Source organism: Salmo salar, chromosome 09, assembly GCF_965601325.2.
Source record: "Salmo salar chromosome 09, fSalSal1, whole genome shotgun sequence".
NCBI lineage: Eukaryota > Metazoa > Chordata > Actinopteri > Salmoniformes > Salmonidae > Salmo > Salmo salar.
The window spans coordinates 22,218,202-22,233,721 of record NC_138299.1 but is presented as its reverse complement, the minus strand read 5'-3'; the positions used below and the strand labels follow the sequence as shown (position 1 = coordinate 22,233,721).

General features: G+C 43.1%; 1 protein-coding gene across 2 annotated transcripts in view; it reads left to right on the top strand.

Moving 5' to 3' along the window:
- The window catches only part of LOC106611059 (apoptosis-resistant E3 ubiquitin protein ligase 1), a 31,839-nt gene extending 20,791 nt beyond the window's left edge, over positions 1-11,048 (top strand). Inside the window, exons 12-22 of one of the 2 annotated variants that reach the window (XM_014210909.3) lie at positions 96-237; positions 3,290-3,411; positions 3,539-3,614; positions 3,720-3,829; positions 3,937-4,116; positions 5,431-5,556; positions 5,773-5,902; positions 6,009-6,067; positions 6,177-6,266; positions 6,401-6,576; positions 8,305-11,048. In XM_014210909.3, the coding sequence (XP_014066384.2) occupies positions 96-237; positions 3,290-3,411; positions 3,539-3,614; positions 3,720-3,829; positions 3,937-4,116; positions 5,431-5,556; positions 5,773-5,902; positions 6,009-6,067; positions 6,177-6,266; positions 6,401-6,576; positions 8,305-8,407 (1,314 nt within the window). In that variant the 3' untranslated portion in view covers positions 8,408-11,048. The remainder of the gene's footprint in view (positions 1-95; positions 238-3,289; positions 3,412-3,538; positions 3,615-3,719; positions 3,830-3,936; positions 4,117-5,430; positions 5,557-5,772; positions 5,903-6,008; positions 6,068-6,176; positions 6,267-6,400; positions 6,577-8,304) is intronic. The other variant, XM_014210910.3, reaches the window with a different exon arrangement.
- The last annotated feature ends 4,472 nt before the right edge of the window (positions 11,049-15,520 follow it).

Here is a 15,520-nt window from a genome sequence, read left to right as displayed (position 1 = left end):
TGAAACACTGTATGATGTCCACATAATGCTTTCTGACCTTTTATCAGTCGATTTAATGAGCTGGTGTGTTCACCCTCCTCTTCTGTCCCTCCCAGTTCACATACTACGGCCCTGACCCCGTTCACAAGTACCTGACTCTAGTGGTGGATGATGGGATCCAGCCGCCAGTGGAGCTGAGCTGTAAAGACAGAAACATCATGGCTGCCACCTTCATCCGTTTCCTGCACAAGAATATCGGTTGGTTTCCTTTAGGACTATCCCCGACCCCAAACAATCTTGGTCAACCGAGAGTCGTCTGTTCTTTCAACCAATTGATTGGTCAACATTTTAAAACTTGCATTTACATATATAAACACATGCTATGTATTTTAATCAAATCAACTATATTCACTGAGCTTGTCCGATGCTTTAAGCTCACTGTTTGATTAAATAATTAAGACACCCTAATGACTAGAGGGAGTCCAACCGCACTTGATTTGATTGTGTTTAGAAAATGGCACTGTGTGACTAGCACCCTTTCTCTCTCTCCTCTCCACTACAGCGACCACCACAGAATATCAACAGTGTTAATGCCACTGTCCGTGTTGCTAAAGCTGCAACATAATTAGAGCCATTTTCATTCTCTATTCCCTCAACCCTTGCTCTCTTTACATGACACATGTATGCATCGCATGCACGTGACCAATAGGCCCTGACTTACAGTACAGTGCATTCGGAAAGTATTCAGACCCCTTGACTTTTTCCACATTTTGTTACGTTACAGCCTTATTCTAAAATGTATTATATTACTCTACACACAATACCCCGTATTGACAAATCAAAAACAGGTTTTTAGAAATAAAAAAGACTGAAATATTACATTTGCACAAGTATTCAGACCCTTTGTTGAAGCACCTTCGGCAGCGATTACAGCCTCAAGTCTTCTTGGGTATGATGCTACAAGCTTGGTACACCTGTATTTGAGGAGTTTCTCTCATTCTTCTCTGCAGATCCTCTCAAGCTCTGTCAGGTTGGATGGGGAGTGTTGCTGCACAGCTATTTTCAGGTCTCTCCAGAGATGTTTGATCGGATTTAAGTCTGAGCTTTGGCTGGATTACTCAAGGACATTCAGAGACTTGTCCCAAAACCACTTCTGCATTGTCTTGGCTGTGTCCTTAGGGTCGTTGTCCTGTTGGAAGGTGAACCTTCCCCAGTCTGAGGTCCTGAGCGCTCTGGAGCAGGTTTTCATCAAAGATCTCTCTGTACTTTGCTCCGTTCATCTTTTCCTCGATCCTGACTAGTCTCCCAGTCCTTGCGACTGACAAACATCTCCACAGCATGATGCTGCCACCACCATGCTTCACCGCAGGGATGGTGCCAGGTTTCCTCCAGACGTGACGCTTGGCATTCAGGCCAAGGAGTTGAATCTTGTTTGTCATGGTCTGAGAGTCCTTTAGGTGCCTTTTGGCAAACTAAGCGGAATGTCATGTGCCATATACAGAGGAGTGGCTTCCATCTGGCCACTCTACCATAAATGCCTGATTGGTGGAGTGCTGCAGAGATGGTTGTCGTTCTGGAAAGTTATCCCATCGCCACATAAAAATTCTGGAGCTCTGTCAGACTGACCATCAGGTTCTTGGTCAGCTCCCTGACCAAGGCCCTTCTCCCCTGATTGCTCAGTTTGGCCTGGTGGCCAGCTCTAGGAATAGTCTTGGTGGTTCTAAACTTCTTCCATTTAAGAATGATGGAGGCCACTGTGTTCTTGGGGACCTTCAATGCTCCAGAATTGTTTTTGGTACCCTTCCCCAGATCTGTGCCTCGACACAATCCTGTCTCGGGGCTCTTTCCAAATCATGTCCAATCAATTGAATTTACCACAGGTGGACTCCAATCAAGTTGTAGAAACATCTCAAGGATGATCAATGAAAACAGGATGCACCTGAGCTCAATTTTGAGTCTCATAGCAAAGGGTCTGAATTCTTATGTAAATGAGGTATTTCTGTTTTTTATTTTTTATACAATTACAAAAACTGTCTAAAAGCCTATTTTAGCTTTGTCATTATGAGGTTATTGTCTGTAGATCGATGAAGATTTTATTTATTTGATCAATTTTAGAATAAAGCTGTAATGTAACAAAATGGGGAAAAAGTCGCGGGTTCTAAATACTTTCCAAATGTACTGTATCATAATCACATCAATAAATTGGTGATGAACTCCGAACACCGTAACACGTAACAGACAAATGGATGCGGAGGACGTGACAAATAAACTCAAAACGGGGGAATGTTTACTGGTTGCTCAGGAGGTAACGGGGAAGTCAGATGTGTGGAATAGATTTGGTGGTATAAGGCTGCTATACTAAGCCTACTAATTATAATGACATTACTTATTATTATATTGACAATCAATAATAATAGTAATAACAATAAGAAGGGTTATTATAAATATTATTTTTCTGACAATTTGGAACAGTGTAAACAACCCTAAATAAATTATAAATAATACCAGAGAGCCTGTTCTAATGGGGAAAAAAGTCCAAAGCCTTTGTTACAGCATAGCAAAGATTAAAAACGCCCGAATTTGTGAAATTGTTTATCCAACATGTTGTGGTTGCATGAGGCTTGGTGATCACAGAATCAGCAGGCTATTAAACAAACACTCAAACTGGCAACAGAAGCAGGTTCTGTCTTATTTCTGTACATACATATGGGTGATTTATATAGCCAGGCACATTTAACAGTTAGGCTATTGATTATAGACTTAATTAAGTTGGTTTCCTTTCTCCTCACTTTTCTTAGGCAATTTTCTCATCTCCTAACTCCGCTGCTGCCTCAACCGCATTGTTCTCAACACCAATATGCTGGTTAACTTTGCTGGTCTAGGAAAAGGTGCCAATTCAACAGCGCACTGGTGTTTCAGAACTGCGACCGCTATCCAACACGGGAGAAAGCGCATTTGTTATAAATAATATAATTGTTATTAGTGTTGTGCCATTGTTCTTACATAATATAACCATATACAATTTCAATAGCACATGTCATCGAGTGATGGACTATGCCATCCCTACGGCCTCCATAATGGATTAGTCCGCTCAGACAGGTGCCAATCAGACAGGTGTCTACACCATTAACGTTTGTGTTTATTTTTTGCTGCTGCTCAACTAAAGAAAGGCTGTTGGTTGACCAAGATATCAACCAAACAATCGACCAGTTGACTAAATGGGGTCAGCCCTAGTTTCCTTCCTCTTCCAATTCAGTGTCCATGGGGAGTACATGGATAAGATCTGTATGTTTTTTTATGCCGTTGACAGGCGGCTCGGAGACGTTCCAGGACAAGGTGAGCTTCTTCCAGAGGGAGCTCAGACACATCCACTCCAAGAGACCTCGCACCAAGACCTGCCTGAAGATCACACGCCACTGCATCCTGGACTCGGTGAGTGAACCCACCGTGCAACTACTCTCCGAGCCGCAGTGAGATTAAGAACTGCTACAACAGACATATGATGACAATGAGTGGAAATTGAAAATTACAATGTTTTAAAATCTCTCTCTCTCCCCAGTCTCTGAAATCCACCCGCAACTTCTCCGTGTCGGACTGGAGTAAGAACTTTGAGGTGGTGTTCCAGGATGAGGAAGGTAAGATCAACACTCAACATACAACAGATGACAGTACAGTCAGCTGGTGTTGTTTGTGGTAAGGGCTGTTGAATGACTAAGTATGTGTGTTGTGTTGGCCCCTAGCTCTGGACTGGGGAGGGCCGCGAAGGGAGTGGTTTGAGCTCGTCTGTAAGACCCTGTTTGACACCACCAATCAGCTGTTCACTCGCTTCAGTGACGACAACCAGGGCCTGGTAAGACCTCCCTTCTCACCAGCACAACTAACACAATACGGCTAGGGTCAATATTCACTGACTTTGCCAATATGATAGTGAGGTAATGTGTCTGCCTGTCTTCCCAGGTCCACCCCAACGCAGAGCGGCCGGCCCACCTGCGTCTGAAGATGTATGAGTTTGCCGGCCGCGTGGTGGGGAAGTGCCTGTACGAGTCAGCCCTGGGCGGGGCCTACAAGCAGATGGTCCGCGCTCGCTTCACCCGCTCCTTCCTAGCCCAGATCATTGGACTCAGGATGAACTACAAGGTACCACCTCCACCCCAGTCCCACAGCCGCTCAGAGGAACTGCAGTTAGACCTCACTCCCAATGTTTACCTCTATGCTTCGGCTAGTTGGTATTAGGGCTGGGCGATATGACGATATATATCGTGTGACGATAGAAAAGCGTCTATCGTTTCATATTGTGCTCATTGTTTATTTCGTTGTCGCAAATCACACTCGTTACGACAATATCTTTCGCCAATTGGACGACGCTTTGTGTTCTTCCACACGTGCCGTGTGAAATGACATTTGCAACACAAACAAACATGGAGGAGAGTGAACGTGACACAGAGCACGGAGACACGGAGCTCGTACCTAAAAGAGGGGCTACTTCGGTCACATGGACGTGGTTTGGATATGAAAAATGTGACATGGACCAGAAAACCGTCCACTGCAAAATATGCTGCAGGCCGGTCCCAACAACAGGCTCAAACACCACTAACCTATTGTACCACCTACGCAAGAACAATGTGAAACAGTACGGAGAGAGTCTACAAATGAGACCCAAAGTCGAGTGCTCAAAACAAACCCCCGACTCAGACGTTGCAAGAGGCTTTTGCCCGCGGCACACCATATGGCAAAGAATCACGAAGATGGAAGGAGATAACAGCTACCGTGACAACTTACATCTGCAAAGACATGGCCCCAATTTACACGGTGGAGAAACGGGGTTTGGTGTGTTGGTGCTAACACTCGACCCAAGGTACCAAATTGGTATGTGACACGTATTAATGACAAAATAACATGCAAAGCAGGCAAGCCCCCAAAAATATATACATTTTAGGCCTATATTTATTTTGTTTGCAACTATAGTTGAAGTGTTTTCTATTTACCTTTTTAGATTTTATACATTCATATTTTATATTTTGTTTCATGCTTAATTGAAAATGTGCACAGGTTCTAAATAAAAGAAAATAATCAAATATGAGTAAGTACCTTTTTATTTGTTGAGTATAATTCAAAATGTAATAAGAAATAGGCCTTTACATGTGGTAATTTTATATAAACTAGTTATAAATTGAATTTACAGAAAATTATGTATATCGGGATATGAGATTTTGGCCATATCGCCCAGCCCTAGTTGGTATCAAACTGTAAGTGTTGCATTGTTCACCAGGCCATGAAAGGAGATGTGTTTGTTTCATAGCGTACCAGTTGTATGTTGTGGTGTTTATAGAACATGTTAAGATCTGAACCTGCCGCTCTAAGTGGATAAGTCATCCTTATTGTTTCGCCGAGATAGTGACGTGTTTATTTCAATTCCATTTTCCTGTGTTTTTATTTCATTTTCCACGGCAGTACTTTGAGACAGATGATCAGGAGTTCTACAAAATGAAAGTCTGTGTCATCCTAAACAATGATGTCAGTGAAATGGACCTGGTGTTTGCCGAAGAGAAGTACAGCAAGTCAGGACAGCTGGAGAAGGTGATGAGGCAATCATTCTATTTGACATGACTTCCCTTATCCACCAAGTCATCTCACAGAAAAAAAAGAAAGCAATAACTAAACAGAAGAAACCCATATGATTTCCTTGGCAGACTGCTTAGGACTAGAAGTGGAGTGTGTAAAAGTAGAGGTAGTGTGTAAGGTTCGGTATGTGTTGTCAGTCATGTCCTAAGCTCTGTTACTCTGTCACTGCAGGTGGTGGAGCTGATATCTGGAGGAGCTCAGATTGCTGTCAACAATGAGAACAAGATGCATTATCTGAACCTGCTGGCCCAGTACAGGCTCGCCAGTCAGGTGCGAGACGAGGTGGAGCACTTTCTCAAAGGTAAGGATACAAACGTACATATAGTATGGCGTCTTCACATTCACCTGTGCGTCTAATCTGGAATCTCTGTAAGGGCATAGGCAACAAACTGTTTTGTGAATTGCAGGTTTGAATGAACTTGTTCCAGAGAACCTTTTGGCCATATTTGATGAGAATGAGCTGGAGGTATGCTGCATAAAATCACATTCACACGTTCCAAGCGTACATCCCTTGTCATACATTCTAAATGTCACTCTTATGGCCCTGTAATGTCTAAATGTCTGTTTGTCCCCAGCTGTTGTTGTGTGGTACAGGGGACATCGATGTCCAGGACTTCAAGGCCCATGCTGTGGTCGTAGGAGGGTCTTGGCACTTCAGAGAGAAGGTGGGTGACATCGCCAGGTCTGACCCACAGTACACGGTGAAAGATACTGCTTTGCTACAGCATTGATGGAGATGTGTTAAATGTGCTCGTGTTGAGCACCATGCTGACTGTGTTGTGGTGTTGTGTTGTCCTAGGTGATGAAGTGGTTCTGGGCCGTGGTGTCCAGCTTCACCCAGGAGGAGTTGGCTCGCCTGCTGCAGTTCACCACCGGCTCCTCCCAGCTGCCCCCCGGGGGCTTCAGCACCCTCTGCCCCTCCTTCCAGATCATCGCTGCTCCCACACACAGCACCCTGCCCACCGCACACACCTGGTGAGTGGACGGGCATGCACGCACCCACAAACACACACACTCAGACGGACATTTACAGTATCTGCACATTCACACTCACATTCCTACTTGGTTCATATACACTGCTCAAAAAAATAAAGGGAACACTTAAACAACACAATGTAACTCCAAGTCAATCACACTTCTGTGAAATCAAACTGTCCTCTTAGGAAGCAACACTGATTGACAATAAATTTCACATGCTGTTGTGCAAATGGAATAGACAACAGGTGGAAATTATAGGCAATTAGCAAGACACCCCCAATAAAGGAGTGGTTCTGCAGGTGGTGACCACAGACCACTTCTCAGTTCCTATGCTTCCTGGCTGATGTTTTGGTCACTTTTGAATGCTGGCGGTGCTTTCACTCTAGTGGTAGCATGAGATGGAGTCTACAACCCACACAAGTGGCTCAGGTAGTGCAGCTCATCCAGGATGGCACATCAATGCGAGCTGTGGCAAGAAGGTTTGCTGTGTCTGTCAGCGTAGTGTCCAGAGCATGGAGGCGCTACCAGGAGACAGGCCAGTACATCAGGAGACGTGGAGGAGGCCGTAGGAGGGCAACAACCCAGCAGCAGGACCGCTACCTCCGCCTTTGTGCAAGGAGGAGCAGGAGGAGCACTGCCAGAGCCCTGCAAAATTACCTCCAGCAGGCCATAAATGTGCATGTGTCTGCTCAAACGGTCAGAATCAGACTCCATGAGGGTGGTATGAGGGCCCGACGTCCACAGGTGGGGGTTGTGCTTACAGCCCAACACTGTGCAGGACGTTTGCCATTTGCCAGAGAACACCAAGATTGGCAAATTCGCCACTGGCGCCCTGTGCTCTTCACAGATGAAAGCAGGTTCACACTGAGCACATGTGACAGACGTGACAGAGTCTGGAGACGCCGTGGAGAACGTTCTGCTGCCTGCAACATCCTCCAGCATGACCGGTTTGGCGGTGGGTCAGTCATGGTGTGGGGTGGCATTTCTTTGGGGGCCGCACAGCCCTCCATGTGCTCGCCAGAGGTAGCCTGACTGCCATTAGGTACCATATGCTGGTGCGGTTGGCCCTGGGTTCCTCCTAATGCAAGACAATGCTAGAACTCATGTGGCTGGAGTGTGTCAGCAGTTCCTGCAAGAGGAAGGCATTGATGCTATGGACTGGCCCGCCCGTTCCCCAGACCTGAATCCAATTGAGCACATCTGGGACATCATGTCTCGCTCCATCCACCAACGCCACGGTGCACCACAGACTGTCCAGGAGTTGGCGGATGCTTTAGTCCAGGTCTGGGAGGAGATCCCTCAGGAGACCATCTGCCACCTCATCAGGAGCATGCCCAGGCGTTGTAGGGAGGTCATACAGGCACGTGGAGGCCACACACACTACTGAGCCTCATTTTGACTTGTTTTAAGGACATTACATCAAAGTTGGATCAGCCTGTAGTGTGGTTTTCCACTTTAATTTTGAGTGTGACTCCAAATCCAGACCTCCATGGGTTGATAAATTGGATTTCCATTGATTATTTTTGTGTGATTTTGTTGTCAGCACATTAAACTATGTAAAGAAAAAAGTATTTAATAAGGTTATTTCATTCATTCAGATCTAGGATGTGTTATTTTAGTGTTCCCTTTATTTTTTTGTGCAGTATACATGTACTATGTAGTTGGTTTGAGTTCGCAACTGTCAATACGCAACTGTCAATTGACTGTGGGTTCTTTTCTCTCTAGTTTTAACCAGCTGTGCCTCCCCACCTATGACTCCTATGAGGAGCTGCACAAGATGCTGAAGCTCGCCATCAGTGAGGGCAGTGAGGGCTTCGGCATGCTCTGATTGGCCTTATCCCTGGTGCTCACCCCCAGACTCTGTTCACACTGTAGTCCTGCTCATACAGCAGGGGGGGGGGTACTGACAACACCTGCGCCAACCAGGCCCCTGTTACCCTCTCCATCAGCTTTGGACAATGGACAACTCTCCTCGACTCACACAGACTACCCATGATCCTCTTTCAGTGGTAGAGGGCATTACAGGAAGCCCACAGGATGTCCCAGAAAGCTCTGGGAAGTCCTCATATGTCTACTGGCACTATGTATATGCTGTACAACGCTTGCTTTTCTAATGAAGAAAGATGAACTGGTGTCAACAAGGCTTGGTAGTTTTCTTCTAGATGCAAGAGTTACTTAGTTTTATATGTTTGAGACAGAACGTAGCACTAGTTTATGAGCCTCGTGAGCTTGATGTTATTTTGCTTTTTGTAATTTTGTTTTGGGGAAAAAACGAGGAACATTTAAATGCAAATGCAGCCTATACAAAGTTTGGAGAAGCTGCGCAGTCCATAGCACTTTGGCCTTAACTGATCAGGGAAGGATATACACTATATACATATATATATATGACTCTTTTACTTCAATATGTGTACATACATGTAAATAGGTTTTCATGTTATGGCAACAGTTCAGATCTTTTCTTTTTTTTTTTTCAAAGAGAAGGGACAAGAGGTACTTGATATTTATATATTTGAGGTCACACTTTTTTGTTGTTGGGAGTTTCATATTTTACAGTTGAAGCCCAGCTGATTCATTTATGTTTTGCTATTAATTAAAGGGATACTTCAGGGTTGTGGCAATGAGGACCTTCCCCAGAGTCAGATGAACTTGTGGATAAAATGTTTATATCTCTGTGTCCAGTATGAAGGAAGTTAGAGGTAGTTTCACGATCCATTGCTAACTAGCGTTAGCGCAATGACTAGAAGTTGATAGGTGTGGCTCGTGAAACTACCTCTAACTTCCTTCAAGTAAATAAAGTGTTAGGGCCTCATTGCCAAAATCCCAAAGTATCCCTTTAACGTTTCACATCAGCAATTGACTTCACTGTACAAAGACATGGGGTTTCAAAGGAACAAACAAAGTATTTGCCCATGTCACTGTCTGTTTTATGGACTGACTTAGGGATTTGTGTTGTTTTCACCCATACTGTTGATGGCTTTTTGTTGACGAGGTTATTCGTCTTGATCCGTAACAGTTTTTTTTTTTTTTTTAAACCTGCCTTATTCAAACCCTTTGCCTCTGACTTTATCTGGAGAAGTGTATAGTTAAACGAAGCCTAGACTAGTAAAAGTATAACAACAGAGATATTACTATAACATGACTTTCTGTTGACTTTGCCGGGGAGATTTGAGATGTGAATATCAATTGGATGTTAACCTTGAGTTCCTGTCTCTTCAAATGTTATCTTGATATCTGTCATTTCTTGTGCTCTTGACTGGGTTTACCTCTGGATCTCCAATTTCATCTATGCATCCACTCGCTGTATGTGTGTCTGTGTCCGTCCGAGTGCTTGTGTGATTTTAGCTGCCTCCCTTCTGACTGTACTACCCATAGACTGCTGTCTTTGACCTGAGCAAGGATACTGAGACAGGATACACAAGGTGAATATTTCTTACCTGTGTTTTCAGTGTATTATTGACTTATTTCTACATATTTACGCAGTTTTCCAATGCTCATGTACGTATAATACTGTTAAGTCAAACCATGTGTCTACGGGAAGGTGTGAAATATTGGTTTATGTTCTGAACTGCGTGTATTCATCTTCTATGGTCGTTTAATCTCTGCAGCGAACATTTGTACATTTGACAATATGCAGTGTATTACAGTGGGCAGCTAACCACATGTACAGGCTATTTAGGAAAGCATCATGTAGAATGCAGCATAAAGCACAGTAGCCTAAAGCAGACACACACACACATTTTTAAGCAATACTATTGTATTCTTTGAAGTGTTAAAAGATCATATTCACTTGAATCATTAGCCTCACAACGCACCACAAATGCAAACCCCCATGGCAGGTTAAGTTGTTGTTGTTCAACCCTCTTCACATTTTATCAATGTGAATCAACCACTAAGAGATTTACCACTTAAACGTCACCTCACTCTTGTTGAACAGGATACACACTTCTCACAGTCTAACAGAATAATTCAACATTATTGGGATCTTCTTTAGGGGGCTGTTTGTGTTATTGGTGCTATCCTTATGGAGGCACAAGTCAAACTGTTGACAGAAGTAGAAATGCATTGTACTATAGGAGACAAGATCTGAAATATTCTTATACAAACCATGTGCATTTACAGAAGTGTAAATAGTTGAATACAGTTTAGATAAGGACATGATATGAAGATGTGTAAAGAAACGGCTGTTGTGATTTAAAGTTAGTTTCTATAATGTTTTACATTCATAAGCAGGTCCTGCTTTCAGTGTTCAAGGTTCCAGTTCGACTGATTTGGAAAGCTCAGTGGTTATTGGGGTTTGGTATTGGATTTTTATCTATGTAAATATTGTTAATTAGTTGCTTATGGCTTGGAGGGGAGATTTTTTTAGTGTAAAATAAAATGGCCAAACTGTTGGTCATCACTGATGAATGTCAGAGTTCCTGCTCTGCAGTCCCTTTTTGTTTAATGCGATTAAAAAGTTATTATTACACTGTGTCAATTTGTCTATGTTTTAAGGAGGCTGAGATTTGCTGGTCACTTTCAGGCATCTCGAGCTAGCCACCAGCAGTCTCATACTGTGGGTACCTCTCATGGGCGCAGGCCTCCTGGAAGACCACCTTAAACCTGTGTGGACAACATGTGCAGAAACACTGTTCTCAGAACAGGGGACCTTCCAGCTCTCATGAATAACGCAGAGCTATGGCATGACATCATCCTGCACATTGTGCCGCCATAAGCAAGTAAACAAGCGTTTACTCCATTATTGTACAGCTACATATCAATCAAGTATGCTCCTATTCAAATAATATTCACCTTCATTGCAAATACCATAGATAAATGAGGGGGGAAATGATGCTGAAACAGGAAAATCAGATTTGAACAATATTCTGGTGTAATTCAGTGATCAAAGTATTGTTAATGTTGCAAATGAAGTCCGGGACCTGGATGTGTCTGACCAGTCCAACATGGCCACCTGACTACTGACTCCAGACTTATAGGAGAACCCTGAGCCTGACCCTCTCTCTGATGGGGAGTGTGACCAATGCTGTCAGAAGGATCATGTAGAGCCAGGCTAAGTCCAGACCCCAGCTCTCTGACTGTTACAGTTCTTGACACACCTACTACCATACCCCGCTCAAAGACACTTAAATATTTTGTCTTGCCCATTCACCCTCTGTATGGCACACAGTCCATGTCTCACCTGGATTTACCTGGTCAGTCTATGTCAGGGATGGGCAACTGGCTCCACTTTTGTAGGCCTGCGGACCAATTTCACCCAAAAAATATATAGATATATTTGTATTTATTTTAGGAACTCAGTTGGAACTTCCTGTTGAGAGCCAGAATAATAGAATACATATTGTGCAATTTTGAAATTTGGTTGAGCATCAGCAGTCACTCAATTAGCCCATGTAAGCCCTTTTTTTTTAGATAGATGGCCCCTAGACTAATTCATCTATCTAAACTTGTAATAAGTATGGTTGAATTACCGACCGGGCTATGGATGTGGTTATGCAGCCCCACGAGCCTCTGCGGCCCCTCTTTAGTTCCGTTTTTTGTGGCCCCTATCAAAGTTGCCCATCCCTGGTCTATGTCATGGAAAGAGCAAAGTTTTGTACACTCTGTGTACATGACAGTGGTAATTGCAGCAGCATGGCTAGTGACTATAGCATGTGCCCTTTCACTGCAACACAGACACACCAGCCTTTCTTGCCACAGCACAAAACTAAAGATGATTCCCATAGACAGACAAGGTCTTGTCTACAGGCGCTAAAATGGGAAGGCCTCGTGTTGCATTAGCATTTCATTGAGATTACATGAAGAGCATAACCAGATGGTGCATGACTAGCACATGCTGGGAATATCTGGAGGCCTGCTCTTCACCTGGACTGGAGCCTTCAGTAGGCTACCAGACTCCTTTCACTTTCGTCCTACTATGATTTCAGGGTGGTCTATCATTTGTGGGACTTGCATGTTTTGTTTAATAGTGCACCATTGCCCTGCTGTGATAGGCTACAACTCTCAGGATTTCAGATGACTGTAATGTTCTTTCAGACACAAGTGGGCAGTATTTCTACATGTGAGGCAAAGCAGCAACAGTATGGAAACACTCCCTCCAGTCAGCAGACTTCACAGGTTACCGCTAAGAGAGTGAACGTTATTTATAATAAGGGTTACATGGAGAAAATCGGACCGTTCCCGAAATGAAAGTGGATGGCCCTCCCTTCAGCAAATATATTTGACCTAAACCCTCCCTAAACGCTTAAAAAAAAAACTAGTGACCCTCCCCTATAGCCAAAATAATTATTAAATCAAAATGGATAGCAGAGAACATGGATACTCTCACTTCTTGGACAGACCAGAACCTTAGATAAGCAGTTTTAGGAACTGTTCTGCGTCATATACTCATTACGTGGTAACGCATGAATTTTGATAGCGCACAGGGCTGCGGGCCAGAAGGTTGTGGGTTCGCAGACCACCGTGGACAAGAGTAGGGGTGGAAAGATTTCCTTCATAGTTTAATCATTACATTAATCTATCATCGTATTTGCAGGTCTGAGAAAAAAATGCTTTTTAATAAACATTTCATGCAATTCTACGAACTTTTACATATTAGCAGAATATTTTTGAATACCACACAAATGACCGAAATGACAGGCTAAGAATGGCCAGAGGATAGACCTATGTGTTCATCTCATCATATTTCTCCAATGTCAAATCAGTGTGTCTTGTTTGCAACGAAACTGTCTCTGCAAATAATTAAATCTGAGACGTCATTAGGAATCTGAGCATAGTACTTTCAAAAGTTAGGCCTGCCTTTCCACCCCAGACAGAGTAGGCCTAACGACGCGAGCGTTGCAAAATAAATTTAGAAATCATTGTTTTTTTAATTATTGCTCCCACACTGCTCGCATGCGTCAACGAGCGTCTGCGTTACCAAGGGCTAAAATAGAAGTCATTCCTATTTCTGAAGCAGATCGCGCTGCAAGTCCTGCCTCTCTCATCTCCTCATTGGTTTATAGAAGCAGGTTCCCACGTGCCATCTCCTCATTGGTTATACCCACGTGGGTGATTGAAAGACGAACTGTTTTGCCGGTCGTCGTGGTAATACTATGAAAGTTTAGATGCCAATCACCATATAAGTTCAAAGATGAAAAGCCTGGAAGGAGGAGAAATGACTAGAATTGATTCGGTTGACCATTTTATGTGTGGATTAATTGTCGGAGTAGAGGACCTTGTGCATTTCAGGTAAAATAACAACTCAATGTTTATATCCCAGGACAAATTAGCTAGCAATAGCGAGCTAGCTAAATAGGACAAATTAGCTAGCAAGTGCAAGCTAACTAGCTAAATTGCCATAAATGTTTAATGCTTTTTGACCAGTCCCCAAATTAATGTAATTGGTTCAGAGTTTGTTTTGACATTTTAACCTGCGTGTCGTGATCGCGTTTGGTGTAGGGGGACAAAATACATTTATGCACGATGGCGCACGCGTGCAACTGGTTTGGGTTTCGTGTAGATGCAGAAAATGTTAAGATTTAACTGCTGGCTACTCGTCTTCCGTGGCTTAACCCAACGAGAGAAGGTCAAAAGTGTTTCCCTAAAAGCTGTCTGGGTTCAAACATCTTCTATAGTGACAGAATAAGATTGCTTCCCAAGGAAAGCAAAGGCTATAGGTTGTAGCTCAGCCGCTGAATGTCAAATAAACGAAACCATGATATTCCCATATGCTTCGGAGTCACGTTTTTTCCCGGGTATTTTACAGCTTGTTTCTAGCATAAAACATTGCGGACCAAAGCGCCTTTATAGATCACTTCATATAATTGAATCCGTTTTATTTTCTTCAAAATCTTCAGCTAGGTGTTTTTTTTAAACGTTTTCTTTAATACAAGTTAAGCCTATGGAATACCCTCTCATACCCCCTCAATTCGAGTCTTGGTTTTAACTTAACATCACTTCACTGACACAGAGGTAGTCTATTTAAAGACTGCATGGTTGGTGGCGGAATTGACAGACACATCTATGGATATAGCAACCTAAAGCATACATTTTGTCTGTCAAACAGGTAGGCCTACTAATTATTTCTTAAATAGGAAGAAATAGGCTCCAACACAAAGCCCTATTGTTGTTAGTGAAGTCTAATTAAAATGAAGAAGGTTGAAATGACTACTCGATTTTGCCTACCTTCAGCACCATGCGCTGTCCCCTTCCGATTGATTGTGCCGTGGCTGCAGCTTCAAGTTTCACCACCACAATGTATATTACTAGAATCTGGCTTATTGTGAGTCAATAACTCTGATAAATACATAATGGGCAAGCAATATATTGTTTTCTATAAAATCAATTGTAGTCTTGGCAAAGTATTAACATTGACCTCCAGAACATAGGCTATCGGCTAGTACACCCACATTTTTTGGACTAGGTCTAATAAAATAAAAAAATTCGGAAGAAGCCTTTGACTCTCCTGAACTGCCACCATAGGCCTACACAGCACAGCATTGGTTAGGCAGCACACAAACCAGTTTGGGATCAGCAAGAGCAGAGCAGGCCGGGGCTCAGGGATGGAATATCCATTGCAGTGAGTAATGCAGTCTAGTTTTATTTACACCATCCCAGCAGCTATCTTAGAAATATAACTTTGCTCTGTGACTGTGCTTCTCTGAGCATGCACTTTGTAGCCTATAACCTATGGATCATTTCATTGAGATCACACTAAAAAGCTTATATGCCCACTTGATATTGCGCACGCAGAGGAGAATCAGAGATGAGGGGCGGCACACATCGATATATAGCCTAATAAGAAACTAATTCTAAAACACTGAGAAATATTAACATTTCATAAATTACAAATTACATGAACCTCCCCTGGACTAGATTTAAAAAAAGACTAAACCCTCCCCTTGACTGAAATTGAATAAGTATGACCCCCATTTTCCTCCAGATAGGCTAACCATTCTAT